Source organism: Panthera leo, chromosome A1, assembly GCF_018350215.1.
Source record: "Panthera leo isolate Ple1 chromosome A1, P.leo_Ple1_pat1.1, whole genome shotgun sequence".
NCBI lineage: Eukaryota > Metazoa > Chordata > Mammalia > Carnivora > Felidae > Panthera > Panthera leo.
Window position 1 is genome coordinate 10,160,185 of NC_056679.1, and position 20,769 is coordinate 10,180,953.

At 40.3% G+C, this 20,769-nt stretch overlaps 1 protein-coding gene and 1 long non-coding RNA gene across 12 annotated transcripts in view; one reads left to right on the top strand and one right to left on the bottom strand.

Annotated features, from left to right (window-relative positions):
• The first annotated feature begins 24 nt into the window (after window positions 1-24).
• Window positions 25-16,614, top strand: LOC122224633. 6 transcript variants are annotated; one of them, XR_006204889.1, is made up of 7 exons: window positions 461-772; window positions 2,964-3,131; window positions 6,496-6,589; window positions 8,299-8,434; window positions 12,762-14,496; window positions 15,295-15,389; window positions 16,385-16,614. It is a non-coding gene; the product is annotated as an uncharacterized LOC122224633 (long non-coding RNA). The 6 variants fall into 6 exon arrangements; XR_006204897.1 differs by lacking the exon at window positions 16,385-16,614 and adding an exon at window positions 16,175-16,283; XR_006204876.1 differs by lacking the exon at window positions 15,295-15,389.
• HSPH1 (heat shock protein family H (Hsp110) member 1) overlaps window positions 6,810-20,769 on the bottom strand; it is a 28,474-nt gene continuing 14,514 nt past the window's right edge. For 4 of the 6 annotated variants that reach the window (XM_042946074.1, XM_042946160.1, XM_042945989.1 and 1 more), the window contains 11 exons: window positions 20,193-20,421; window positions 18,635-18,741; window positions 18,253-18,386; window positions 16,224-16,432; window positions 14,463-14,594; window positions 11,820-11,957; window positions 10,808-10,933; window positions 9,243-9,350; window positions 9,044-9,163; window positions 8,666-8,827; window positions 6,810-7,713 (listed from right to left, as the gene is read on the bottom strand). In XM_042946074.1, coding sequence (XP_042802008.1) covers window positions 7,507-7,713; window positions 8,666-8,827; window positions 9,044-9,163; window positions 9,243-9,350; window positions 10,808-10,933; window positions 11,820-11,957; window positions 14,463-14,594; window positions 16,224-16,432; window positions 18,253-18,386; window positions 18,635-18,741; window positions 20,193-20,421 — 1,672 coding nt within the window. In that variant the 3' untranslated portion in view covers window positions 6,810-7,506. The remainder of the gene's footprint in view (window positions 7,714-8,665; window positions 8,828-9,043; window positions 9,164-9,242; window positions 9,351-10,807; window positions 10,934-11,819; window positions 11,958-14,462; window positions 14,595-16,223; window positions 16,433-18,252; window positions 18,387-18,634; window positions 18,742-20,192; window positions 20,422-20,769) is intronic. The other 2 variants (XM_042946378.1, XM_042946300.1) reach the window with 1 other exon arrangement.

Sequence of the window (20,769 nt, forward strand, 5' to 3'; positions counted from 1 at the left end):
GCCGGCCTCACTGTGTGGCAACCGGGGGGCCGTCGCTGCCAGGTGGACCCCACAGGCCCCGGCCCGCCAGGCGCTGAAGAAGCCCCCTGGCCACGGCCCGCCCTGCCCCGTCAGGGTGACGCATCCGCTCGGAGGTGCGGGGAGAGCCCAGGGAGGAGGTAGGAGCCGGCAGCCCCCCGCGGGGCCGGGGGTGCCACACCTCCTTCCATTCCTTCTGGAGCAGCAGCCCCTGCCCCAGCAGCGCTCCTCCCTCCACTCCGCCCCTGGCTTGAACGTCAGGGCTCCCTCGTGGGCACCGTTCGGTCCCCGCCAAACTCCTCACGGAGAGGGTGCCCACCCCGACTCCTGGACACGGGGAGGCGCGGCTCTGCGTGCCCCCCTGCTCTCCTGGGTTTTATCTTCGTGGCTGTGGAGCAGTAGGGCCGTTTCGCCTCGCATGCGCATTATCGACTCATGGAGGAATGTTATGACCCTCGTCGCAAGATTAGGTAGCTGTTACTAAGACACACTTGGGACCAGCGGATGCAAGAACCTCATGAGAATTCTTTGACTCATAAAGAACCACCTTCTAAATTCCTCGAGAAAGCTCTCCTTCAGGCAAAACATTTACGTATAGCGTTGCTATAGAATGTCCGGAATCCTCAAACAACACTTAACATCGTTTAGAAAGGGTCGGGCTGCTTATGACAACCAGATGAAGTGATGAGGCGCGTCATCCTCGATCGGACGCTGGATCCAAACAACAGCCGTAAAGGACGTTTGGGGGACCGAGGTACCCGGTCGGGCTCTTGTGCCGACGAGGGGTTCCTTGGGCGCGACGGTGGACTTGAGGGGTGGGAGGACGAGGTCCCCGTTCCGAGAAGGTGTGGGCGGGAGAGGTGACTGTCGCTGTGACCGGTCAAGGGTTCACGGCACTGTTCTGCCAATTTTTCTAAATAAAAAGGGAGGGGCGTTAAAAAAAAAAAAGCTGCTCTGGTATTTGTCGTTTTGTGGGAAAGGGATAGTGTTAAGGCAACTCTCTCCGAGGTTTTTAGTGCCAGTAAACAGGAAGATTCACTAATTTTGACAATCACCCCTTCTTTGGCCCTGGGCAAATAGTGTCCTTGGCCTATGGATTATAAAGTCATGGTCCCTCAGAGCCTTTTTTTGGCGCCATCTGGCTTCTAGAACATTCCCAAACCTGGAAGTGGTTAGCAAAGAGGTAGCCCTGGGCACCCAGTGATGATAAATGACTGAATTTCCACTCACCCCACAGCGGCTGGTTGGTTCACCGAGCAGGAAGACAGGCATGCGTTGACTGCCCATGTCTATTTCAAAAGCCACGCTTTTCAGAGAAAACATGAAAGAAATTAAAAAATATCGTGTGTGTGTGTGTGTGTGTACACGCACGCGTGTGTGCAGTGATAGCTGGTAGGAGTAAACAGTATATGCTGATGTTGGGAAAGAAACCTAGCAAAGAGGAAGCCCCTCCCTACTCTTGGTGCGGCGAGCCTTCACCGCATACCTGCTCTGTGCCAAGATCCCCAAACACGTCGTCGTGTAGACCAACTCCTTTCGTCCTCAAGGACGACCACTTTGTAGAGGGAGAAACCGAGCTTACGGAGGAAATTGGCTGGGGGAGGTCAATGTCAAAGCCAAGCTGATTGTAAAATGTGGAGCCGGAATGGAACCCCCAGTATGTTTGACTTAAAAGCTATGGAAGCACTTAATTTGTCACCCAGTGCTATCCCCAACTGAGCTGGAGCCAGTACGGGGGATGTAGGGGGTTGTTTCCTGATTCTCTCCACTTTATTTGTTTTGTTTTTAATAATAAAAGACGAAAGCATTTAAAAGGGAGCACATTTGTTGGAAATCTCTGGGCTGCAGTATGTGTGCAGAGGATGTTGGGGTGAGGGGTGGTGGTGATGCAGGGGAGGAGCCCCTACGAGGACCAGAGTAAATAACTGCTACCATTCATTCAGTTGGCTGCACAGGGGGCTCATTCTCCATATGCCTCAAGCCTTAAGTGAGGAAAACAGAAACCATTAAAACGATACACACAGACCTACGGAAAGGTGCCGGTAACCACATCACATCAATCCCCAAGTCCCCCTAGGGGGAAGCGACAGGAGAGGAGGAGTGAGGAAGTTGGGTAGCTTAAGGGAGAATTGAACATCCATAGCCAAGGAGAAAAGGCTAAGTATAGAAAAATGTAAATGGATGGGCATATATCAGTTTATAGAATATAGCGTCACTGCTCGGAAAACGGAACTTCAGATACCTTGGCTGAAATATCAGCTATCACATACATCCTATGTATAGTCAATAGCTCAATGGTTCTTGAGTTTGCAGGTTACACTCACCTGGGAAGCCTTGCAAATCCTGATGCCCAGGCCCCATCCCAATCAGAATCTCTGTGGGTGTTTTCGTTTTTTGGTTTTTGGTTTTTTTTGGTTTTTGTTTTTTTAAAACTTCTGGCATCTTTTAACTTGTAGCCTGCGTTGCAAATCACTGTTTCTGGGTCAGCGTTTAATGGAGAGGCAAGCTCGTTTTTCGGTTTTTGTTAAATTGTCTTGTTGTTTTAATGAACACTTGTAATGGTCTAACAGAACCGGTCCTCATCTTGATTCTTTTTATACACAGATATCTTGCTTAATCTTTCTCTCTCTTCTCTTCCTTTCTCTCTCTGCCTCTCTGTTTCTGTCTCGGTCGCAACCGGGGATGCAAACACTGGATTAAGAGACTGTATTTGGTGGTGAAAAGTTTTGGTGTGTCAAAGAAGCATGGGCTTAGAAAGCTCTCTACAGCCTGGTGAGAAAATAACACATCTTAATACGGTTGCATTCAATGGATGATTGCAGAGAACAGATTCGGAGGCCTCTCACGGAGCGTTTGCAATGATGATAAAAGTGTATTTTCACCGCGCTGACCAACTTTTACCCCTGGGTGAGTACATGCTAACTTTTATCCCTCTGCTGCCATAGGGAGAACACTACCTTTGGAGTCAGTCAGATCGAAGTTCTGATGAACCTCAACTTGGTCGGACTGTCCTTCACCCCATTTCCCCACTGGTAAAATGGGAAACATACCCTCGGAGGATTGTGAAGCCCGAGTAGGAGCACCTAGCAGAGGGCTGAGGCACTCGGAGGCGGGTAAGTGCCAATATCCCCCCTTCTCTTTGTGTGCGATTTGGAAGGTCGTCGCTTTCCCTAGAGAGGCTCTCAAGGGGCAGGGGTCCTCTCTGGTTGTCACAACAGGAGCCCTAGTGGCACCTAGTGGGTAGAGATGAAGGATGCTGTTGAACACTGTATGAGGTGCCAGGCGGTCCCCGTAACACAGTGCCACCTGCCTTAAGTAGATTAAGAATCGTTAAGGGACCCATGCTGTACTACAGTTCTGAGAAAATGAAACTGCCAGAGACTGGAACAGCTAATTATTCTGAAGCTTTCAAATATGTCACACATGCTCATATTATTTACAAAACACATGCAAATACAGACTCAAAAATAACCAATTTCGACTGGTTGTCTTTTAGGAAGTACCCAATGCTAGCGAAGCTAGGCCACGGAGAGAAAACCATAGCACATTTGCCACAGCTAGCTGGAATGGCACGGGGGTAACTTTCTCCTCACCCTGCCCACTGGAGGGGCGGAACCACGCCCACAGTACATAGTACTTTGGGAAAGTGAATCTCTCTCTCCAAATATCATTAGAAGACTCCATCTCCCCAGAAAAGCATGACAGGGTTGTTTTGTGTGGATTACATAGAGAGAGTGACGTATTCCTGCACAGCAAATACCATAGTCTGGATAGAAGTCTGGATGGAAGTGGTAATGTAAAAAAAAAAAATTATATATATATATATATATATATATATATATATATATATATATACACACACATACACACACAAATGCCGCTGATAAAAGCGAGTCATTGGCAACAACCAAAGTTTATTTTTTGGACTTTCTGAAAGTAACTCTTGAAAGGCTTTTGAAACGAGGCATATTACATTTTTTTGATGGGGAATCAAGGACAATAAAAAGTAAACATTGGGGATTTGACCCAAGAAAGCTAATCATTGCTCAGACTTCACCAATGTTCATGATGAACTAGACTCCAGGGGTCTACAAGAGTAGACATTTTTTCCAAGTTTTTATTTAAATCCCAGTTGGTTAACACATAGTGTAATATTAGTTTTAGGTGTACAGTATAGCGATTCATCACTTATATACAATACCCAGTATATGATTACTAGTGCCCTCCTTAACCCATTACCCATTTAACCCATCCCAGGCCCACCTCCCTGCCAGTAACTCTCTAGTCTATTCTTTATACGTGAAGAGTCTGTTTCCTAGTTTGTGTCTCTTTTTCACATGTTCATCTGTTTTCTTAAATCCCACATGTGAGTGTAATCATGATGTTTGTCTTTCTCTTATTTTGCTTAGCATAATACTCTATAGCTCCATACACATCATTGCAAATGGCAAGGTTTCATTCTTTTTGATGGCTTATATTTCACTGTATGTATGTATGTATGGGGGGTGTAATGTGAAATTTATTACATATATACATATACATGTGAGATATGTATCTCCCATCTTTATCCATCACTTGCTGGACATTTGGGCTCTCCATAATTTGGATACTGTTGATAATGCTGCTATAAACACTGAGGTTCATGTATCTCTTTGAATCAGTATTTTTGTGTCCTTTGGATAAATATTTATAGTGCAATTGCTGGATCATGGGGTAGTTCTATTTTTAAGTTTTTGAGGAACCTCCATACGGTTTTCCAGAGTGGCTGCACCAGTTTGCATTCCCACCAACAGTGCAAAAGGGTTCCTCTTTCTCCACATCCTCACCGACATCTGTTACCTGTGTTAATTTTAGATACTCTGACTGGTGTGAGGTGGTATCTCATTGTGGTTTTGATTTAGGTTTCCCTGATGATGAGTGATGTTGAACGTCTTTTCATGTGTCTGTTGGCCATCTGTAGGTCTTCTTTGGGAAAAATGCCTATTCATGTCTCCTGACCATTTTTTAACTGATTACTTTTTTGGGGGGCGGGGGTGTTGAGTTTGGTAAGTCCTTTATGTATTTTGGACACTAACCCTTTATCAGATACGTCATTTGCAAATATATTCTCCCATTCTGTAGCTTGCCTTTTGTTTCCTTTGTTGTGCAGCTTTTTATCTTGATAAAGTCCCAATAGTTTATTTTTGCCTTTGTTTCTCTTGCCTCAGGAGACATATATAGTAAGAAGTTGCTACAGCCAATGTCAGGTTACTGCCCATGTTCTCCAGTGAGTAGATATTTTTAGGAATAATTGTCAGAAAGTGACCATTTAAGTTAAATATAAAATTCCATGTTTTGTTAAATAGAGCATTTATCCAAACTACTCCATGCCTTGAGGATTCTAAGTGATTGCTAGATAAATCATAATTGTGTGATATTATGATATATATTAGAATATTAACATGTATTATGAAGTAGTCAACATTGACAATGTTGTTTTCCGATATCCACAAATGCAATCTTGAGGTCTGCAAACTATAGCTAGTTGAGCCATTTAAAAAAAAAAAACTTCAGCTTTACAGAAAAGTGATACTACAGAAAACTTCCCATCTTTAATACTGATTTAGGACAGGCTGATCGTTCCTCTGTCATCAGGTACTATTTGGGGATGGAAGAAAAAAGTTTTCCCATTCTTGTATTTTAAAATCTTTCATCTTTTATGAGCTTCCCAATTGTACACAGAACACTAACCTACCTTCACCTGTCAATGGGGAACTGTACAATGAGTATGTATTAGTGTGCATTAAGAGAACAGAAGAAAAACCACAAGATCAACTCTACATGGAAAAACAAAGTTAAAAGAAATTGCAAAGTGGGAAAATGTTTGAATGTTGGCAAATGGTTAAGATCCTCAATAGTAACATGGAAAATCAATAAACACTACAAATAAGAACAAGTAAAACCTTTATGAAACACACGTAGGCAAACAAATTCATCATGTCGGAAGTACAAGCCACACGTAACAAAGACAAGTTACTTAGTGCAGAATGACTGTCGAGTGTGGGATTTAAGATTGGGGTAGCTGGAGTGCCAGGGCTGTTTTAAGGACAAAACTCTGAAAAGCCTGACACACAGTAGCTAAATAGATTATTGTAACAGACTGGCAACACATAAAAGATGAATTCCGCCCCTTGGTGAGGGGAAAATTGGTCCTCATTAAAAGAGCATAAAACTGCTGCCCTTAGTGGGTATAGCGTGGTTGTCATCTATCCTAAATGAGCATGTCTTCCCCACCCCACCCCCAACACTTCTTGTCCTTAGAAAATACGCAGATAGAGACAGGATTCACCGCGGGATTGATTAGATTAAAAGACCCAGACAAACCGCTCTCCACCGGCACTGGGACTGGTTAAAGTAGTTTTACGTATGTCTTCACATTGGAACTCGGTAGAGCAGTAAAGTTACAACACCTAACTGTATTTCTCTCCTTGGTCACAGTTTTAGAAAACATCCTACACAACAGTGGAACACGTATACCCATCCCCACACACACCCGTCATCAGGAGGAAAAGGCTCGAAAGATACGCAACAGGTTAATGTTTTCTTCTGGGTGTTGGGAGTTACATTCAACTTTATATTAAAGACAATGTTTAATATAATAAACATAGGCTACTTTTCTATCGGGAGAAAGCATATGTAAGGGGTATCAGAAAAGGGAAAATTGGGATTTTTCATACGCAAGAACTTCATTTCTGCTACAGTTTACATGCTTTTCCTCTCCCTCAGTCCCATTTAAGTTAGTGACAAAACCGTTTAGAAATGACACCATAAGATGAACTTTATTTTAAAGCTCATAAAGGCTTCACAATATCAGTGACAAACAGAATCCACATTTCTTCCAATTTACACCTTCACATGACAATGTGCTGTATAACAAGAGATAGAGTTGAAAGTTTTTGTTCTGCATGCTGCTAACACATTTCACTAGCTTTTGCTTTACTCATTGGATTTTTTTTTAATATCAAAGCAAAAAGTCATATTCTATTGGACAGAATTAATATTAGAAAGCCCTTATGAAATCAGACTTAGTCTTGTTTATAAACATCCACACCCACACACGTGCTGAAATGGAGAGCAAAATGCAAGAAAACTACCTTGGCAGGAACAAATGCTTCAAGATTTTAATCACAGCCCTCTTGAACAAGCAGTACAGTTTATTTTCTCCAAAAGACAAAAGTCAAATTCATCCTCAGTGATGCAAATGGGAATACTGCACAGAAGCTTAGTATGAATTCACAATTCCACAGGAATCTGAGAGTTACCAAGGCAATTTTCCCTTTTAGGATCATAAAGACTACAGACTGAAGCTTTTTTCTCTTTCCATATAATACACAAAATTTCTAAACATCCTTAAAAAAGAAAATATAAATAGTCTCAGTATGTTATGTAGAGTCACATACTGTGGCAGAAACATCTACTGACTGAAGGACGAAGCCGACGTAGTGTGCTCTAGTCCAAGTCCATGTTAACGGGCCTCTTCTCGTGAGGGTAACACTCCCCGTTCTGACGTGGAGGCTCGGCACCCAGATTTTCTGTGCCTTCTAAATCTTCTTCCTTTTTATCAGTATTTGGGCCATTTGGAGTTCTTTCCAGTTTGGGTGACTCGATCTTTGGTTTGGGTTGTGTTACGACGGGTTCACAGGTGTTATTCAACTCCTAAGCAAGGAAAACAAAACTGGTCGTCAGGGTAACTCAGATCCATCCAGTCATTTTCAATTACTTTCATAACACACGTGAACGGGTACATTTCTACCAACTCCAATTATATACAGCTCAAGGAATTCATTTTCTCGTTACACTTGCCCAAAACTATAGCCTGAGGCCTGATCAAGAGAGAAGAGAATATTCTTGTAGGATGTGTCAGGAACTTGCAAAGTACTCCTATATCATATTACCCCACTTAATCCTCACAACAGTATTAGAAAGTAGGAATTATGATCCCCATCTAGGTCGGAGAGAGAAGATGGTTCAGAGAGGCTGGATAATTTAACCTCAAGATCAGGAAAACCAGTGAGTGAAGAGCTGGGATTCAAGTTTACAGCCCCCTGACTTCAAAGGCTCACGATTCTTTAACCTTCACTGTGTTTAAACATTCTTGCAGATGCAAAGCATTCTTTGGTTTTCTTCTCAGCTTTCTTTAAAGCCTCACACACTTGGCAAGTCCTTCCCTGACACGATACCAATCTGGGTCCTTCTCCAGTGCCCGGAATCCTAACACTCTACTTTCATTTGTGCCCGCAGCACCTGACACCATCTGATACACTTCCTTCCGCACTTGTAAGCTGTGAAGCCTTCCTCGAACCAGCAGGTGGACTGTGACAGGGCGGGGACTGCCTCTGTACACTCAGTTTCACCTGTGACCAATGGTTGCCACATGGTAGGCGCTCAACAAATGTATTTATTGAAGTAAATGAATAATGAAGAAAAGGAAATTGTACAGAAACATAAGGTCTTCTGTATTTTGAAGTATCAACAGTGAACTAATAAGAAATCTGGTTTCAGTCAGAATGAGGTAAAGACTGATCAAAGAAAGAATTGTCTCAAGTTCACAGGATTACAACTGGAGTCCCGAAGAAAACAGGAGTAAACGTTAGACAGTAATGCTTACCTTTATTTTTGCTTTAATTTCCTGAGCACGTACAACTGGATCCTGGTCAAGACTCTTTTTAGCCTGAGCATTCATGAGGTTGTTCATCCACTCCATCACTTCATTAACAGACTTCTCAACCTTTTTCATCTCAGACTCATCGATATGATTGTATTTCTCATCCTGAATGGAAAAAAAGCAGTTATCCTGTGAAACGAAGTATTTAACAATAACATCTCACCTGACCCAATTTTCCATGAAGTTCATACCTACCTCTGGTCTCAAACACGAAAACAAAGGTCTCACTTAGGAAGATGTGTTCACAACGAAGGTTCCTCAACTTAGTATTAGTTTATTAAAATCTAGGTTAACTTCCTTGCGATGTATAAAAAGACTTACATTATTTCTGAAGTCCGCGGCTATCTTGGCATAGTGCTGCAGTCTCTGTCCCAGTTCTTCAAACATTTTTGGTCGTTCCTCAGCTTCTTGAAACCGAACTTTAACTGGAGTGCCAATTTTCTAAAACAAAATGTAATAAATTAGCATTTGTCCAGCTGCATCTCAGAAGTCTGTAGTCTAGGGGGAGAGAAGGGCTTACCATTAACTCTTCCAACTTGTCAACATATGCTTGTTTAGCTTGGTCCTCTCCCTCTTCATAGAGCCAGTTTTCGGTCTCCGTGAGCAATCTCAAAAAATTTTGGTGATCCTGTACAGGAAACAGAAGAGAATCCGTATCAGTTGCAACTTGACTGCAAAAATTTTCACAGCAGAACAGTCATCCTCAGAAGTGTTAAACGCTAAGTAACCAATCTTACTTCTAGGAAGGCACTCTGATTAGCTGGATTCTCTTTACTGAAAAGTTATCAAGGAGCAATGAACACTATCCGTGCCATACATTTTACATGAGGGATGAACAGTAATTCTTTGGCTTCTCTTTTACACAGGGACATCTGAGAATTTTTGGTAAGCTGCTTACTGACTTAATGATGTATCTCAGAAGTCCAGTGTTGGACAATCTCTACACTGAAATGTGGTTATGGAAGAGCAGTTCTCTTCCCGTTCTCCAAAGCAACTGGGCCCTGACTAAGGAACTTTCTATTCACTCCCACAACTACCGAATACTGAAAGGGAGATGTCAGACAAGTTGACAACAATTCAATCACTGAACCTAAATCATTTCCGAACCAATTCATGTAATTATTTCTACTCTAGCCTGAGGAGGTCTACCCTATTTTGGGTCATCTCTCCTTCAGGATCCAAACCATCTAAGAAATTCAGGAAGTGTCGGGGCAGAGCCAAAAACCAAACGTTTATTACAAGGTAGCTCAAGGATCTTAGAACAAAACAGACTCCTCCAAGTTTAAATTCTTGTAACTTCAGGATTAATCCCTAAACCATCCCAAATTTCTATCTAGCCAATTTTTTTCCAAGTCCCATCTTTCATAGTTGGGCTTCTGGGATTTACTCAGAGCCACACTGACTTTGGGAGCTTAGAAAAGGGCTAAGGGGAATAATGTGCTCAATAAACTTTGGAACAACTGCATGAACAAGTCTTATGGGATAAAACAATGACCACAGAGCAGGCAAGGGAACCAGTCATTAAAAAAAAAAAAAAAAAAAAGGTCTGAGGTCTTTAAAAGCAAGGTTTTCTCCTCTTATTTATCCCTCTAGCCCCCATACCTTTAGTGTCACAGACTCTGAGTAAATATTTGATAGGTTCTTTCTTGTGGATGGTAACAGCTAAAGGGTCACTGGGATAAGTTAGAACGTAAAATTGCACATCACTAACGGGCCTCTTTCCGAGACTTTGTTTATACAATTTCTATTTCAAGTTTCCCGTTTTCAAAAAGCGTGTTACATAATCTAGTAGAGATTTAAATGTCAGACTTGAGATGAAACACTTGATGAGATTATCTGAATAAAAACAGAGCGTGGGGCACCTGGGTGGCTCGGTTAGTTAAGCATCCAAGTCTTGATTTCAGCTCAGGTCATGATCTCAGGGTTTGTGAGACTGAGCCCAGCATCAGGCTCTGTGCGGACAGCACGGAGCCTGCTTGGGATTCTCTCTCTCCCTCTGCTCCTCCCCATCTTGTGAGCGTGCATGTGCGCTTTCTCTCAAAATAAACTCAGAAAAAGAAAACAACAACAACGCTCTACACATACCTGCTCACATATAAATTTTTCATATGGTCCACACAACTTGTCCCTGAACTCATACACATATTCCTCCACCGCATTTTTAGCATCGTTTCTTTCCTTTTCCAATTTATCTTGCATTATCATCTTACCCTGTCAGAAAACAGAAAAGGTCAATTCCAGTCTTCTGTTATCTGTAACTAAATTTTAACTAGACTCTGGTGTTAAAATCAACAATTATATACCCTGCCCCCAAAAGTGTTAACAGTTCTAACGTACACCTCATGAATCTTCCAATAAATCTTACAAAGTTCTTCATTTACTATATACACATAGTAGGTTGGGATTTAAAAAAAAAAAAAAAAAAAAAAAAAATTAGGTAATAAATTACACAGCTTCCGCATCTCAGGTTTAATACCAAGGGGGGGGCGGGGGGGAACCCAATCCGCTGTAATTATTTTTTTAGGTAGTTATACGATCGTCTCATATTAGGATTAATATCGGCAAGCGTGTAATGGTCACACCATTCTGCCACCATATTTGAAATTAAGGGCTATAAATTTATTTACCCACTTATGAAATATAAGTGAGGTATAATTATTAAATTTCTAAGCACAATGTTGCCATCTCAGCAAAATAAAACGGAATCTCAATTATGTTCACATATTCTAGACTACAAAGAAGCACAACGTACTTTAACAGAAAAATGTAGTGTGGCCTGAAATACCAATTGTATTGTGTTCTGTACTAGGACATACTGGCATCCAATTTCTTCCAAGAACTTGGGCAATCAATTATATACCTGGCAGAATGATCTACGGTACAGATTTCTTTCAAAAGGATGCAAAACTATAAATCAAGCTTGTTAAAAACATTAAATTGGAAAACCATTAGTTACGGACTCATCCTATTCCTAAAACTGTATAGAACTTGGGAGTATGGGAAAGAAGTGTACGTATTTATCTATTAGAAATAAGGGTAACAGGGCCAAACAACTAAATACACAGCAGAATGAAAACTATTTACCTGAAGCACTTACCTCTGTCTCAATATACATGTTAAGAAGGTCTTTCCCTAACTGCCAGACCAAGTTGGCTTCAACAGGCAGCTCAACATTCACCACCTTTATTTTGGGTTTTTTAGCTTCTGGAGGCTGGTCAACTTTCTTTTCATTGACCTTAGGGAAGGGGTAAAAAAGAAGCGGAAAAATTCTTACATAATCCTTGAAACAATGACAACGGTATCTCCCTATCATACTTACTGATGACTTAGGCAAAAATAAAGTCCCTAAACTTTAGAAGAATGTCGAAGACCGTCTAATTCCCACCACACATTTTACACTGGGCTGCAGTTACAAGTTAAACATGTCATACTTTCCTTCAAGAATTCACCAGGATATTTTTCTCTTTGCATGGTAAATTTAATCTCTCCTGCTAAAGCTTTTCTTCATAGTTCTCTAATTTTTAACCCCCTTCAACAATATTTCAGACTCCAGAAGTCAAAAATATTATTAAATTGCCACATCTTTAAATCATAGTCTAGAACCTTAATAGTAACAAGATAGATTATGACCAATGCTAAGCATGTTAGGACCAATCTACTCCTGTAATATATACTTAAATCCCTGTATCCCACTATTATACCTGTTGCAATTATAATTAGCACTATACTGATGAGTGCCTTTTAAAGTTTCCTGCTGAATGCGGGGATTATATACATACACACACACCCATACATATATGTAAGTATATGTATAAGTATCCTTATTCCTATTATCTGTTTTTGAATGATCCCACTTTTCACAAGCAACTCTGTAAGGTAAAAACAGACAAAGAGCCTTAATATAGAAAGTGAAATGATGCAGCAAACACTAACAATTTACTGCAGTTTTTAAAAATATGTAAATACAGGGCTAAAGAAGTAAGTATCTCTCCTATTGCCTTTAATTTTCCAGGACTTTTCTGTGTTTCCATTTCTATAGGCTCCTACTAGCTGAGATGGTAAAGAACACAATTTAGGAAACTCAGCTGTGGAACAGATTAGAAAAACCAAGGGGTATAAAACATATACCCTGACTGGCTGGGATGGCCAAATAGGAAAGAATAGCCCATCGATACGGCAAACACCACCGGTGGATAATTCTGGGGAGTTAAAAAAAAAAAGGTTGAAGCTCTAGGCACTTCATAGAAGAAACTGGGACTTGAAAAAGGTTCAGCGGCTTGCCTAAAATGATGAAGACAGAGACGGGACTAGAACTCCTGTTTCCCAGACTTATTTCAGTATTCCTGAGTCACAGGTCTCAGTGCGGCCAGCTGCCTCACCCACAATGATCTTGCCAATCAGCCCGCAGTCCCCATGCCTTCTTCACTCTAGCGCACAGACCCCCCAACAGACTACGCATGCTCCGGGGCCACGAACCACAAGGAAAATGAATTAGATGACATCTACACCTAGCAAAACACAGGAGTACGACAGATATTTGGGAAACGAATGGATGACAGCACATGTGTGGCAGTGAAGTCAGCATAAGACTCTCTGATGGTCCAACATTAAACCAACTACTGACTAAACCAATACATCACAAAATGGCACTCGACAAGGCACGGATGAAGAATCTCCAAAGTAGTATGTGACAGTGTTCCAGAGGGTCTGCTGCTATCAGTCCCACCTACAACTAAGAATATGAGATGGTGCCCCATGTCATGTTCCAGACAGGTACTGAGACCATCAGCACAAGTCAGTTCATGCTCAACGCTACGTGAAGGGGAAGGATGGGGACGGCAGGGAGCTGTTGTGGCAAAGAAAGCAAAGCTGCTTCACCACCACCTCCACCACCACGCAACTCTGGAAGAGAAGAAAAAGGCGGCTTTCAGAGAGTCAGGAACTAAAGCTCATAGTAGGACCCCCCCGCCAGGACCAATCAGGGCATGAGATTAAAAACTGAAAGCTTTTACCAAGTGTATAATGTATTTTTGCCAATGAACAATTCTAGAATTCATCGGAGGGTAAGAGAAAACCAAATCACTAATGAAAGATTAATAATTTACATGCAACTTGCACAAAAAGTGGAAGTTCTGCAAAGCACAGAATGATCTGGAGTCACAATGGAAACTTCGCGGTATCTATCGGACCATGAATTTTAAAGGTTTGCTTATTAGGAGCTGTCATTTATTCAAGGGACACCACACAACTCATTTAGCTTCCAATACATACTGTGGAAGCATGGCAAAGAAAAATTACTTCGAGGTACGATCTGGTTGTTCCCAGATCATAGTTAATTTGACAGGTCACTTGAGAGGAGAAAAAAGTTTACTAGACTCCTATAGCCCGTGTATTTATCATCAGACTAATGCAAGCAAGAACTCATCACACAGCACTGGGATGTAGCTCTTTCTGCTCCTCACATTAGCAGATACGTCTGGCACCAGAGAAGACAAGAAATGCCACGCATTCATCTCTCGTTGCTCGGAGCAGCAGTTCATCAAGAGAAGCTGTCATGTTTAAAGCAGGATATTCAGTTTCCTCATTTTAATTGAAAAACACATAAAAAATTAACAGAAGAAAAATCCTACCCAGAATAAGATAACTTGGTGCTTGCTCTTGAAACTGCAGATTTAATGATATCATTAATGATCACATGTTGCAACATTGTCTAAAGGAATGAACTAGAAGAGTCACTCACTTTGTCAGCATCTGGGATTTTGTTTTCTTCTGAGGTAAGTTCAGGTGAAGGGGGAGACTGTGAGGTTTGTTGACCATCAGTTTGTACCTGGGGCTGTGTTCCAGCTTCACTGTTGTCTTGCTGGATATTTTTCTGAAATGAAAGCCCAGGCACAAAGGATGTAGAAAGCAGGTGTACTTGTATAACTTTAATAGGTTATAGGGCACCAAAGACAGTACACTCAATTTCTGAAATCTTAGTAAGTGGGGGAAAAAAGAGACTGGATAAAAGCAAAATAAACACATGAAAACTCCTTACAAATCTTAAACCTGTAAGAAATTCTTTCAACGATAGCAGTTAATATAGTTAAATAACCAAGTAGTAGGCATTTTGATTGATGTGATGAGTCAAGAACTCTCCTTTAAGAAACTTTCACCTAGCTTTGTACAGCTCTTAAGCTCTCAAAAGCACAAAAAGTAGGTTGACTCCAGGCCTCTCTCCCAAAAACAAGATTCCAAAACTTAAATTTCACCAGCAGCTGTGAGCATCTCAACACAGCTCCATTTCAATGAAATGAACAGTTGCATAAAATAGCCAACTATCAGTCCTTCAGGGATGCATCATTTCAGCTTACAGATACCCAAGACCGCATCCGTCCCCACCTTCTTTTTGGGATCCAGCCATTTCCACCTCAGAAGATCTCAGGATAAAGAATATACGCTACATGTTAGTAGAACTCAATCCCCAATAATCAGTGCTTGCTATGCTCTTTTCCCATCTTCGGGAAAAGCCCAAAACATTCTAATTTAACTACTTTCTATCCACCCTGAAGCCTCTTAAAATTTTCTTTCAGAACTTCAAGATTCTAAGGCAGACACTGAAGTATTCAAAAACAAGGCACTCATGATGTTAATATACCCAAAAGGCACTAAGAGATTGATACAACAGGTATTAGAATAATGGTATCTGTCGCCAAATGGCAAAGTATATGGCACTGGTCATTTAACTCATTATTTTGAAATTTTTCTAAATGAGAAAATGAAGGCTCAGATGTAAATGTTCTCTAAACATTCTAGAAATGGTAACAGTGTTAACAGAGTTGTGTGGCCACAGGATACCATACTTTCTCACATGTTAACTAAAACATCACACCACCTGCCTCTTCACGTAAGCTATTTGTGATTATTATCCAAAAGGAAACTCTAACAGTTAATTTATCTTGAAGTTTCTTAAAATTCTTCTGCACTCATGCTAACAAAAGTCTAAATTAAGAACGTGAACAATAACAACTTTCTATTCTCTATGTAGATACTTCTCTTCCCTCCTCCCACAATACAGCAAGCCATGTAAACAAAAGTGCAAACCATGTAAATAAAAGCAAGTCCTGAAATACCAAAGTCAACTTCACAATTTTTAAAAATAATCTTTAATATTTGGTATATATTCCACCACATTAACTTTTTTAAGTCTTTTTTCTTAATCATCAGTTAACACCGCCTTCTCAATATGTGGTCGATGCCTTTAAAAAAATAATTCAGAGAAACTTTATGACTCTAGTTATATTGTAATGTGCCAGTTCAAATTAAGCGATATAGAGTTTAATCGATTATAAGTCATCAAATTCTGGGCTGTATATTATCATCACCTAGCAATTGCTATTATCACCCTTACCCAAAATTCTAATCAAAATTAAGAAACATGTATTTTAACCTTTCCCTACCCTTCTCCTATAGAATTAAATCAACTATATATTCAAACACAAAGGGTGATCCAGAAACTTACCTCGGTGTCTGAGTTTTCTGCTGGTCTTTGATTTGGACACTCCATGTCTGTTTCAACAGAAGATACTTCATTCTCCTCAGTTGGGACTTTCTCCACCATAGATGCTGTAGAGATGGTGAAAATGCCATGGGTATTGACTCGCACTTTCACTTTCACTCTAGATTTTTCTCCATCTTTCTGCGCAGAAACATTCTGAACTACGAAGCGGCCTGGAACAAAAAGAAATTGGCAATTTTAGAAGTGCATCTAAAGCTCCGTAAAGAAGTCAAAGGCCCGAAAATACAGCTTGAAAGTACACTAGTCCTAAATCTCCCCAATTTTCTCTACCAACTGAATTAAGAATCTTTTTCACTACAAACATAAAATAAACTTAGTTATATGGTATACTTCAGTGCTTTGAGATTAGTCTTAATATGCCATAAAACCTTCAAAAGCAAGGGCACTCTTGTGATCGGGTGTATTTAACATAGATATTGCACTGCTGACAAGCAGTCCCTGCCTCCTCCTACCCTGTTTCTCCAGATTGGTGGTAAGGGACAAACTAGACTGGAAAATCTGTTACCAAGTGTAAGGTAGACGGCTCTCAAGCGATATCAAGCACCAGATGCATTTTAATCCCACAGGGGCTTTAGGGAATACGGTTTTTCTGACTGAATAATCAAAACATTTCCCTAGGTCTTAAATACGAGAGGTTTTCATAACACCTGTTTATCAAAGTCTGAAATTACTATGCAAAATACAGTAGTTCCAGAGCCATTACTCAGGGGGGGTTAAGAGTGTGGACTCTGGCCTGGGCTTGAACCCAGGCTAAGTGTCCTAATTCAAGTTATTTAACCTATGTTTCCATGGACAGAGTTGCAAGTGTTTACAGTGAGCATGTAAAACTACAGAACCAAGTGCTAAGTGTTAGCTATCATCTCCACCAATAGCCTTATTCCAGAGATCACTAAACCAAAATTAAGTATTTTGAACCTCATATGTGCAAAGCACTATATGGGATTTAACAGCCCTATATTTAAGGTGCTGTCTACACAAACACAGAAAGTTACATATTTAATTACCAGGTCAGTGAAAGATGTTGGAATTGACATTCAATAATTATCAGATCACTAGAGGTCAGGAAATAATTACCCTAAGACCCATTTAAAGAAACAGCATTTACTATGGGGCATCCAAGACAAGTCACAGGAGAAAGAGAAATTCAAGACCATTCTTTAAGTATGTCTAAGCTTTTTGGTTTTGGTGGTAACATGTTAACTTGATGACATACTAAAAAACCTGGATTATACCCTGTGCATGATGGGGAATTAATGCATAGAATCCAACCTATTAAAAGTTCAGTCTCTATTCAACAATTTCTTAGCAATAAATTCGTAAAAACTGTTTAAAAACAAAACCAAACAATCTGTGCCAGTACACTTTTAGTCTTAAATAAGAAGAAAGAAGACACAACTGGTCAGGTCAGACTCCTTCAAACAACTTCATTACAAAAAGGTATGGGGCAAGGGTGAGTCCGGAACACATCTAGCGATGCTGGCGAATTTCGCCCTCAGCCTGGGAAAGAGACATGGCCACGCAGGAAGATGTATCTGTAGCTCTCCAACAGACTTCCAGTAACTAGGAGTCAAAACAGACAGCGCCAAACCTCTCCAAGAAAAGTGTACCAAAAAAGATGTACTTTTTTCACTGGGTTCTGAGGCAGGTTTTAAGTTGGAAGTAATGTTCCATCCAGAAGAAAGGTTAACAGTAAAAGTAGGTGCTGATGCTTTAAATAGAGACTGTATCAGAAGAGAAAAAACACTGAAGAGTCCCTAAGCACAAATATGTGGAAGTAACAGTGGCACCAGCAAGTCATTTCATCTCTACTGGCCAATTTCTTCATCCATAGAAGGAAAAGATTTCTCCATCACCATTATTCTAAATCAACGATGTCTTTACGTGGAATTCTACTCCACTCAACATCAAGAAAAATTTTTACATTTGTACACTAAGTCTTTAAAAGCATAAACACACAAAATTAACGGCTCACCTATTTTTGCTTCTGGATATGGAACTCCTTGAGGGTCAGAATAGAAAGCTTCTAGCTCAAAAGGTCCCCTTCTCAAGAAAGTGAGAACTTTGGAGAAAGGAGCAGCATGGTTTCGACTAAATACTTCATGCACACTAGAGGAAAGGAAAAAGCATTCAGTATTGCAAACATGTAAACTTACTGTGCTACACAAACTGAATCAACACTCTGAGATCTCTACCAATTCTAGCCCACCATTTATTAACACCAAAATGAGAGAAATATTTTGATCAGTTTGGTTGTTCAAAGATCCCAGTAATCAGACTCTCAACTGTAAAAGTCATTTGTTAATTTTCCTTGATATTAAAATACAGTATTTGAATAGTTATCTTCTGCTACCTACCCTTCAGTATCTTCTGAATCATGGTTCCACACCAGAGATATTGGAAAAGGAACTGCATCCGTGATGGAAAATTCTCTAACTTTGAATGCTGGGGAAAGAATTGCACACTTAAAAGGAAAAAAGAAAAAGGATTATCAGGAGGCTATGAATAAATAATTGCATTCACCCTTTAATTAAAATCGGATATCAAGTTTAAATTCAAAATCAAAACTGCTTACGGTACACACTGTCTTAAGTGCAAAGGATTTTCATCTAAATACTATGCCAATCACTAAATATAAAGACAGATAATACAACGAATCTTAGGATGGCAAAAGTTAACTAACAGCAAGTTTCATAGGAGCTTGGGAAAAAACATGGACCTTTCCAGAAATGTCCTGACAGCAACTTCAATTACAAGCTGTACCACTTTTGAACCTGTGTATATATCCACAAACAGCTCTGTCCACATCATCTTTCGAATGTCTGAGAAACTGAAAAAAGATAAAACCCCAAATATTCATATTTTCAAGGAATTTTATGAAGGAGGTGATGGTAAATTCACATTTGGGGTAGATGACACCCAACAGACAGGTGGATTTAGAGTAGTTACATAAAAATGACTAAATATGTGACTACGCTAAAAGTCAGTTTCTGATTAGCATAGGACCCTTCAAAAGAGAGACCAAAAGTGAGCTCTTCCTCTAAAGAAATGATACGCTTCCGATGTTCTGGGGAGTTGGGAGACTTCTTAGGTAAGGGGGCATACTCCATTATCAAGGAAAAAAGCAAAAGCAAAAACAAAAACCCCATGACAAATCATGATGATACAACAGATAATTAACAATGAGTACCTACATGTTCTTCTTTAAGTATTAAGTATAGTCCTTCTAAGTATCTTCGTGTATAGAATCTCTTGCTTTGTTTTATATCAAAAATAACTGTACGAACTAGAATAAAATTTAAGGACTGTTAACTTGAAACTCAGTCAAAACTACTTACACCAAGACTGTGATATCCTAACTACAGATGCTGCTCTTCTTATCAACAACTTCTAGTTTTGGTGCTTTTGCTCCGCCAAACACACTTGAGCCTCTGAGCCACCTTCTTACTTGATAAGCAAGTTAAAATCAACTAGGGGGAAGGGGGTCAGCTATTTTCTAAAATCACTTGTTAACTAATACTCCTAGCCCAGGAAATTTCCCCCAAATCAATTCCTTATTGCACCACATTGTTATTCTAATCCCCCTGTGTGCTTTGTAACAACTGTCAACACCACACAACTGATTCATGCTTTACAGTTGTGTTTCCCGTGTCTCCTCAGAATCATGCCTATTCCTAATCCGCAGTTCAAGAAACATCAGCTGCAAATTTCTTTTAATCAGGAATTTCCTAGATGTTCCGGATCTGAAAATCCTGGTCTCCCCACAGCCTTAACAGATGTTTTTGGAAGTGTGCTCCCTTGTGGTATCTATTAGACACAAGGCTCTCCTTACTGCATGACCCCACCACAATGAAACAAAGCAGAAATGGCTTAAGGAACGAGCAGCAAGAGAAAGGAGGGCTGAGAACGTAATACCTGCAGTGCACATCCTCTAGCTACTGCTTCATCCGCATTGAGTGTCGTGCTAATATCTTTTCCAAAGAATCGGGCAATTTTTTCTTTCACGGCTGGAATTCGTGTAGTGCCTCCAACAATCTCAACCGCACTCACATCTTCAACTCTGAGCTGAGTCTGTTCCAGAAGGGAATGAAGGGGAGCTTCTATCTTTTGCAGGAGGTCAGCACAGAGTTCTTCAAATTGTGCCCTTGGCAAATAAGAGGAACACTATAAATTTTTAGAAAAAGCATCTGAAAGCCAATACTTTGTTCTATTTTTTTTGAAAATAATATTAACCCAATGAATTTGTTTTTCCTCAGACAACCTCCATTCCGTATGGGCCAAATTTAACTGTACTGTAATTTGTTAACTTAAAAAAAAAAAAAAAAAAAAAATATATATATATATATACACACACATATATATATATAGAGAGAGAGAGAGAGAGAGAACAGGTACAGAAAAGAAATGGGAGAAAAATTAGCTCTACCAGCATTAATAGGAAAAAAATCACTATTCAGACTGCCGTTTTACTCCTAAATGGTTTTTGTGAAAC